Here is an 8,701-nt window from a genome sequence, read left to right as displayed (position 1 = left end):
CCCAGCAGAAATGTGGTGGGGCCAAGGTTGCGCAGTTTGAAGTGCTGAGACAGCTCCTCGACTGTCTTGTCAATGGCAGCGTGCAAGGTGGAGGCCAGAGTGAGGTCGTCCACATGCACAGGGATGATAATGCGCACTTCATCTCGCAGATAAATGTACACACTGCGGTCAGACTCGAGCCGCTTGAAGCCCATGGAGGTGAGCACCTGGTGTAGCTTCTTGTTCCACATGCGACCAGCCTGCTTGAGGCCATAAAGAGGACGGCCTAGACGCAGGACTGTGCCAGGGGGACCTTGAGCAAAGCCTTCAGGTTGCTGCATGTAGATTTCCTCATCCAAGTCGCCCTGTAGGAAGGCAGAGGAGATGTCGACAGAGTGCAGCTCCAGATCCTCAATGGCAGTGAGGGCAAGAACAAGGCGCAGAGCAGCAGGGCGAGAGGTGGGCGCAAAAACCTCGGTGTAGTCGAAGCCAGGCCGCTGTGAGTAGCCCTTGGCCACAAGTCGAGCCTTGTATCGCTCAATTGAGCCATCAGCATTGTGCTTCACCTTGAACACCCAGCTGCATCCAATGGCCTTCTTTCCGGCTGGCAGAGGGACCGCATCCCAGGTGTGGTTCGCAATCAGAGACAGTATCTCATTGTTGCAGGCTGTTTGCCACAGTTTGGCATCAGGGGAGTGCATGGCCTCGCGAAAATTGCGAGGGTCAGCACCAGCTGCAAGCCCAGCAAACTGCACTTCGACAAAATCTGCTTCTCCAGCAAACAGGTCGAGGGGATCAGGAGAGTCTTCGCGCTTTGCAGGGACTGGTGCATGTCGTCTTCCCCTGCAAATGGCAATGGGCAGATTGAGGTCGTCCACTTCAGGAGGGGGTTGATGCGCAGCTTGTGGCGCAGGAGGCACAATGGGTGCTGGAGGTGCAGGAGCTTGGACAGGCACTGGAGCAACTGGAAGAGCTGCCACGGCAGGAATTGGCACAATGGGGGCCTGAGGAATGGCAGCAGGCACAGAGTCATTGTCCCCCCCTTGATCCAGTGCAGGTACAAAGAGAGGGACAGGCTCAGAGGTCGGAGGGTCGACAATGGGAGTGGAAAGCAAGGCAGGAGTGCACCTCAGGCCAGGGAAGAACCGCTTATCAAACTCGGCGCGTTCAGAGATCACCACCTTCCTCGTGTCAGGGCAGTAGAACTTCCAGCCCTTGTAGCCGTCAGGGTAGCCTATGAACATGCATTTCTGCATGTGAGGTGACAGACCCTTGCGCTGGTCCTTCTGGATGTGCACATAAGCAGTGCAGCCCCAGACGCGCAGATGCACCACACTGGGCTTGCCCTTGTGCCAGAGCTCATAAGGGGTGGTGCCAGGGCGCACTGCAGTAGGGAGACGATTCCAGACATGGACCATGGCAGCCACAGCCTCGCCCCAGAAGGACGGAGGCAAGGAGGACTCTGCAAGCATGGCAGTGGCAGTGTCAGACATAACACCATTGGCGCGCTCTGCAACCCCGTTCTGCTGTGGCCTGTTGCGCACAGTGTGGCGACGCACAATGCCACAGGAGTCTGTGAATGCAATGAACTCACTGGACATGTACTCCCCTCCCTTGTCGTCCTGGAGCGCCTTGATCTTCACCCCCAGCTGGTTCTCAGCATAGGCCTTGAAGCGCTTGAATGCACTGAAGGCTTCGCTTTTGGCCTTGAGCAGGATAACGACCCTGAATCTGGAGTAGTCGTCAATGAAGGTGATCCAGTAGCGATAGCCAGAGTGGGTGCGGACAGGCAGAGGGCCGTGGACGTCGCTGTGGACGAGTTCCAGAGGCATGGTGGACACATGAGACGAAGGAGGAAAGGGGTTTGCTCGCATTTTGCCTGCTAGGCATGGCTCACAGACAGGATCAGGCTGCTGCTTCGAGCTGAGGGTTAGGCCAGTGACCAGCTCGTCTCTGACAAGCTTCTGGACATCTGCATAGTTATTGTGAGCAAGACGACGATGCCAGAGGTTGAGGTCGAGTGGCAGGGTGGCTGCAATGCATGCTGAGGCCTCAACAAGAGGCTCAAATTCGCCATCAAGGTAGGCAGCATTGTTAGGGTCAATGGGTGCGACAAAGCGCAGTGTGCCAGACTGGTAGAAGGCCATGGCATCGGACGAAATGGTGATGGTAAACCCTTTATTGCGCGCAAGATGAAGACAGGACAGGAGATTGCTTCGCAGATCAGGCACATGCAGCACCCTTGAGAACTCCACAGACCGCACAAATGCTCCCTTCACCCTGGGCCTGAAGACGACCGACCCCACACCAGCAGAATAGACAACCTTGTTGTCTGCCAACTTCACAGGCAACCGCAGTGGCTTGTAATTGCGAAGCCAGTGGCGATGGGGCGTCATATGAGAAGTGGCGCCTGTGTCTGCATTCCAGGTGAAGTCAGCATCAAGCTGGAGCGGTGTAGAGGGCGAAGAGGGCTCAAGGGAGTGTGAGGAGAGGGCACTTGCATTTGCAGCGGATTCCTGGGCAGGTTCTGCAGGCTTCTCCTGCGCAGTGGCAGCCTTGCCTTTGCCCCTGGTGGTGCGGCGCTCCTTGGCCTGCTTCTGGGCCTTCTGGAACGAGTAGCACTGTGGCTGGGAGTGGCCGGATGCACCACAAAAGTCGCAGGGGCCAGAGGACGACGAGGCGACTGCTAGGGCAGACTGGGAGGCAATGGTGGAGTCATGGCGGCACTGGGCATCCTCAGTGACAAAGGCCTGGATGACTGTGGCCTTCTTGAGGTCACCATTGAGCAGCTGGGTGCGCAGAAGGGCGAAATCCTCACGAGGGAGGGCCAGGATCATAGCCATGACAGTGAGTTCACTGTCAAGGTTGTCCAGGGTGTACTTGTCAGGGCGCAGATTCTTGCATTGCTGCATGGCGTCTTCAACGCGGTTAATAACCGCTTGAAGCGACTCAGAATTGCTCTTCCTGATGGACAGCAGGGCCTCCCAGGCATTCCAACGTCCAGCAGCATGAGGACGCTGGTGGACACCCTTGAGGGCCGCCCACATTGCAACAGGGTCGCTGTCAATGTTGGAGAAATGCACCTTTTGGTCCGCCTCAACCATCAAGTACAACCACCCAGCAGCCTTTGCCTCCTGCACCTCCCACTTCTCCAGTAGTGTGGCCTCCGCTTCAGTGGGGGCTTTGGGGTCCGCAGCCTGTGGCTTGAGGTAGGCACCAGAGACAGGGTGCCATAGACCTGCAAAGCGCAGCCAGGCAGCCATGTCCCCAGCCCAGGACTTGTAGTTCGAGGCATTGAGCTTGGGGAAGGAGGGAGAGGACGAGTGGTTCAACATTTGTGGCACAAGCAGAGTGGCAGAGGATGAAAGCGCAGATTGTGGCAAGAGGGAAAGATGTGAGAGTGTAGGGACAAGGAGTGGTCCAAAAATCGAAGAGATTGACTCTGTGGCGCGCTAGTAGTGTGTGTGAAAGACTGCTAGAGCGCGGGGCTCATAGCCGACTTCCACCGGAAGAACCCGAACGCCCCTCGTCGACTCAATGCCGCTACATTTGGTGGTCTCAACTTTCAGCCAATGCCCTCGCCGCTGACTGAAGCACACTGCCGCTCCGGATGGGAGATGGGCAAGGGCGCCTCGCATGAGGTCATGCGCCGTTGAGGGGGGGGTAATGTCACGAGTTGACACGGCGTCTAGCCGCTTTTTAATTTTTCCTTTTCGTGGGCTCGAACCCGCGACCTCTGTACTACCTGCCTGATATGGACACGTCGTTATCTACTGTACGATTAGATTAGATGGGGCGGCAGCGCACGGCACAGCTCGGGCCCCGCTGACACAGCCGCTCTCACTCACCGGCCCCCGGGGCCGCGTCGGCATGCTGCGCACAGACCAGCTGCGCACGGACCAACGCGCACAGCCTGCCCTTAACCTCCCCTGTATATAAACCGGCCTCTGCTGCCCTAGGGACCTCAGTTTCGACCTCTTGTCCCTAGGTCAGTAAGCATCCTTTGTATTCCTTTTACTTACTAACTAATACATTCTTGTCCCTAGCCTTAGGTTTGAGCATAGCTCACCATCACTTCGGTGAGACTCAGTCGGACGCCCCCAGCCTTCAAGTTTTCTCTAGTCGCTTGACCTCAAGTCGCGACATTAGGTCGAAACTCCCCAAGCTGCCGGTGTCCCCTCGGGACACCCTATATTCACTTTCCTTTCCCACAGGTTGGGTGGTGCGCACCCTTACGATACTCTACGATACATACGATACGTAGATAGCCCTACATACATCGCCAACACTAAGGGAACGAACTCTTCAGTACCTGCACTTCAGTGGGCGGTACTTGTCCTCACGGACGCGTGGACTAGGTTCCTGCTGCATAATAGTCAAAAGCAGTACTGGGCCCCACGTGAACTGCGAACCCTAGTGTCTTCTTGGGCGCCGTAGCGTAAGCTAGCATAGCACGGCCATTGTAGTACGCGCACCTCCCCGTCCTTCCCCCTTCCATCGTGGCTGCCTGCCAAGGCCAGATCCACGCATTCGACTCCCAGGACCTCATCGACGTCTACATCCCAGACGGCCCTGAGACAGTCCTCTATCGTTGCGAGCAGCAACCGTGCCCAAATCAGACACCCCGATCGATCGAGGAGGATTACCCTCGCTACAAAGCGATCCGACGAGCGCAACACCTGCTCGGACCCCGAAGCACCCTCGCATCTCGATCTGCCTCGCGGCACTCTCGCCCTGTCTCCCCTACCTCCCGCCTTCCCCAAACTGTCGCCGAGTCCAGTCAAACTCGAGGAGATCTCCCTCCAGACCCTGCGCCAGAGCCTGAGCCTGAGGAGGGTGTGGGTGAAGAAGGAATCTCGGAGTCTGAGTCCGAGGATTCTGTTGGGTCCGCCTCGCCGACAGCGCTCGCCCCCGCGTCAGCAGTCCCTGACGTACGTGACCCCCCCACCGAACTTCCTTCGGCGCCTTCACCGCCGACTCCACCGAGAGGCCGCTCGAGCACTCGCTCCTCTCGAAGTTCGACCAGCGGAGGGCCACCACAGCCGCCTCCGCCCCCGCAACGTCCTCTGTCCCCCCCGATGCCGGTAATGTCTTCCCCCACAACCACCCCCAACAAGGAGACCTTAAAACTCCTCCTCCCGCTCCGCTACGATGGCAAGACTGTCATCGAATGCAACCGGTTCCTGTCGCAGTTGCGCATCTACTGGCTGGTCAACACGTCGTTGACCACCATCAAGCTTAAGGTGCAGGTCGCACTCAGCCTGCTCGATGGAGATGCCCGCGCCTGGGCCACTCCCTACTTTGCCCAGCTCGCATCGGTGCAGGTGGGTGTGCAAGGGGCTACGACCCCGTTCGCAAACGAAGCGGCCTTTGCCGCCGCCTTCAGGGCCCGCTTCGGAAATCTCGACGACGAGGCGGCGGCACAAGTAGAGCTAGCAAAGCTCTGCGCGGACAAATCGGTCCGCGAAAAACGCACTGCCGTGGAATTCTCCGCGCTGTTCAAGGGTCCGGCGGACCGTTCCGGGTATGTGGACCTGGAACTACGCGACAAGTACCTGAGCGGCATCCCCTCCCGCGTGTACCAGAAGATCGAGCTCGAAACCTTCGCCACGTGGCAAGCAGCTGAGAAGCGCGCCACTGAGGTCGAGCAAATCCTCAACATCAGCCGGGCTCGTCAGCCCGAGCTGAACAATTTCTTCTCGGCCTGAGGTCGAGGACGTGGTGGGGCACGTGGTGGTGCACCCCAGTCACACGCAGCTTTGGCCAGCATCAATGCGGCCGTCGGAAAAGGCAACTTCCCCGGCACATGCTTCGGCTGTGGGAAGCAAGGGTACCGACGTTTCGAGTGCCCCAATTGTAAGGACAAACCTTACACAAAACGCGCCGATGCACGGGCTACGGTTGCCTCGGGATCCACCCAGGCTGCGACAAGCGCCCCCATCACGACAACACCCTCGGCAAGTATAAGTGCCGCTTCAGCGAAATCCGAGCAATCGGAGTTGGCGGACTTAATGGCACAGGTGAAGTCGATGCGTGAGGAGCTCGAGCACTATCGGGCAATGAAGGAGGAGGGTTTTTGATCCGGTCCGCGCTTCGTGCCGCACGCGTCGGGCCGCATATATCCTGTAACAAGTATGATGTATTGTCGACTGCAATGGTGTATGAGTTGGACCAGGGGTCCCAGCACTTTCACATCCCAGTTCGACTTCAAGGAAAAAGACAGCACAAGGACATAATCGCTATGGTGGACAGTGGAGCCACCACCAAGTTTATCAACAAGCGGTTCATTGAAGAGAATAAGGTGCAAACACGGAAATTAAAAGAACCGATCCCGCTATACAATATCGACGGCACCCTAAACAAAGATGGAAGCATCTCGGAAGTAGCAGTGCTACAGATGCACATAGGAGAACACGTCGAGAAGACAGTGTTTACGGTCACGGACATTGGTCCAGAGGATGTGATCGTAGGGTTGGATTGGCTACGCGAGCACAACCCCGAAATTGACTAGGAGAAAGGCTCCCTCAAATTGTCGCGATGCCCGGAAACGTGCAGTACCAGAAGGACTGGTCGAATGGAGCAAGCAGCGACTGCGCGTGATACGGGGGTCAGGCCCACGGCGCGCAGGCGTTCGCCGAAGTCCAAACGGTCAGTTATAGGTGCTTGCCGGAGTAAGGTACTCCCGGACTTCGAACCTGAAGAAGATCCGGTGGAGGTAGAGTGGGACGAAGCCGACTTGATTGAGGCCTGGGAGCAAGGTATTACACTCCCTGGTGCCCCTCAGCTGTTCGTTGCAGCTGGGCATACGTACTCCCAGTTGTTTGCTGAGGAGGAAATCAAAAAGAAAGTCGTCAAAACCGCTGAGGAGTCGGTGCCCAAGCAGTACCACGAGTTCCTGAATGTCTTCTCCAAGGAAGCATCAGAACGGCTGCCCGAAAGGAAGCCGTACGATCATGCAATCGAACTCGTGCCCGGCTACTTCACGTTCCATTCAAAGGTATACCCATTGTCAAACAACGAGCAGGAAGAACTGGATAAGTTCCTAAAGGAGCAGTTAGCGAAGGGCTACATACAGGAGTCGAAGTCACCAATCTCGTCCCCCTTCTTCTTCATCAAAAAGAAGGAAGGGACACTTCGACCCGTGCAGGACTACCGCCGATTGAACGCGATCACGGTCAAAAATCGTTATCCCTTGCTGTTGATCGCCGAAATGGTGGACAAGCTCCGTGGCGCTACGCTCTTTATGAAGTTCGATGTCCGATGGGGATACAACAACGTCCGGATCAAAGCCGGTGACGAGTGGAAAGCGGCCTTCGTGACCAACCGAGGGTTGTACGAGCCCTTGGTGATGTTCTTCGGTCTCACCAACTCCCCCGCGACCTTCCAGGCGATGATGAACGAGATTTTCCACGATCTCATCATCAGCGGCAAGATCCTCGTGTACCTGGACGACATACTCATCTTCTCCACCAACAAAAAGAAGCATAAAAAGGTCACATGCAAGGTTCTTTGTCGCCTTCAGGACAACAATCTGTTCCTGAAGCCTGAGAAGTGTGAATGGGATGTTCCCAAGGTCAACTACATCGGCTATGTGTTCGGTGGCAATGAGGTAACGATGGATCCCGCGAAGCTGAAAGGAATCAATGAGTGGCCAGTACCCCGGAACAAAAAAGATGTTCAGAAGTTCCGGGGGTTCTCCAATTTCTACCGCCGCTTCATTAAGGACTTCGCTAAGATCTCGCGACCACTCGACCGGCTCACAGGAAACGACCCATGGCATTGGGGCGAAGAGGAGCAGCACGCCTTCGACGAGCTCAAACGGCTCTTCGCGACGACTCCAGTCCTAGCACTGTACGATCCCAATCGGGAGACGCGCATTGAGGTCGATGCCTCAGGATATGCCACTGGCGGCGTGTTGATGCAGAAGCAGGACGATGGCAAATGGCATCCTATTGCCTTCAGATCCCATGCGATGGACCCAGCACAGCGGAACTACGAGATCTACGATAAGGAGATGCTCGCGATCATTGAGGCGCTAGACGATTGGCGCCACTACCTCGAGGGGTTACCCAATCAGTTCGAGATTGTGACCGATCATAACAACCTCGAGTACTGGCGTACATCCCAGCATCTCACGCGCCGTCAAGCGCGATGGTCACTGTTCCTGGCTCGCTTCGACTTCCGCATCACGCACAAAGCCGGGATGTCGAATGGAAAGGCTGATGCCCTGTCGCGACGATCAGATCACCAGATCGGCGATGAGGACGATAACACCGATCAGGTGGTTCTCAAACCGGATCGCTTCCGCATCGCCTCCGCCAGGCGCGGTCATGCCTCAGTGACGGCCGATCAATTGCTTCTGAAGCGCATCAGGGAATGTTCAGAGAAGGATTGGGAGGTGGCCGAGGCACTTGAAAAGGTGCAGGACCTCGGGCCGCCCCGGCTGCAAAGGGGTTTTGAGGAGTGGAATGCTGAACAAGGGCTTCTGCTGTTCCACAGATGCGTGTACGTCCCAAAGAACGCAGAGCTCCGGCGGGATATAGTCAAAATCCACCACGACTCGCCGATCGCCGGTCATGGCGGCCGTGCCAAAACCCTGGAGCTCGTGTCACGGAACTACTGGTGGCCTGGGATGTCCAAGTTTGTCAATGAGTACGTAAGCACCTGCAACGTGTGCAACCGTACCAAGACATTCCCAGCCAAGCCCCAGGGTCCGCTAAAA

General features: G+C 56.8%; 1 protein-coding gene across 1 annotated transcript; it reads right to left on the bottom strand.

Moving 5' to 3' along the window:
• Positions 1–3,720: 3,720 nt before the first annotated feature.
• POSPLADRAFT_1145157 (hypothetical protein) lies at positions 3,721–4,806 on the bottom strand (the record flags this gene model as incomplete). Its single annotated transcript, XM_024485774.1, has 4 exons — positions 3,721–3,752; positions 3,828–3,963; positions 4,455–4,551; positions 4,727–4,806. Coding segments are annotated over 4 exons (345 nt in total), but the record flags the coding sequence as incomplete, so codon positions are not given.
• Between the last annotated feature and the right edge of the window lie 3,895 nt (positions 4,807–8,701).

This window comes from Postia placenta (assembly GCF_002117355.1).
Source record: "Postia placenta MAD-698-R-SB12 unplaced genomic scaffold POSPLAscaffold_8, whole genome shotgun sequence".
Lineage (NCBI taxonomy): Eukaryota > Fungi > Basidiomycota > Agaricomycetes > Polyporales > Adustoporiaceae > Rhodonia > Rhodonia placenta.
This window is presented reverse-complemented; position numbering and strand designations above follow the sequence as displayed.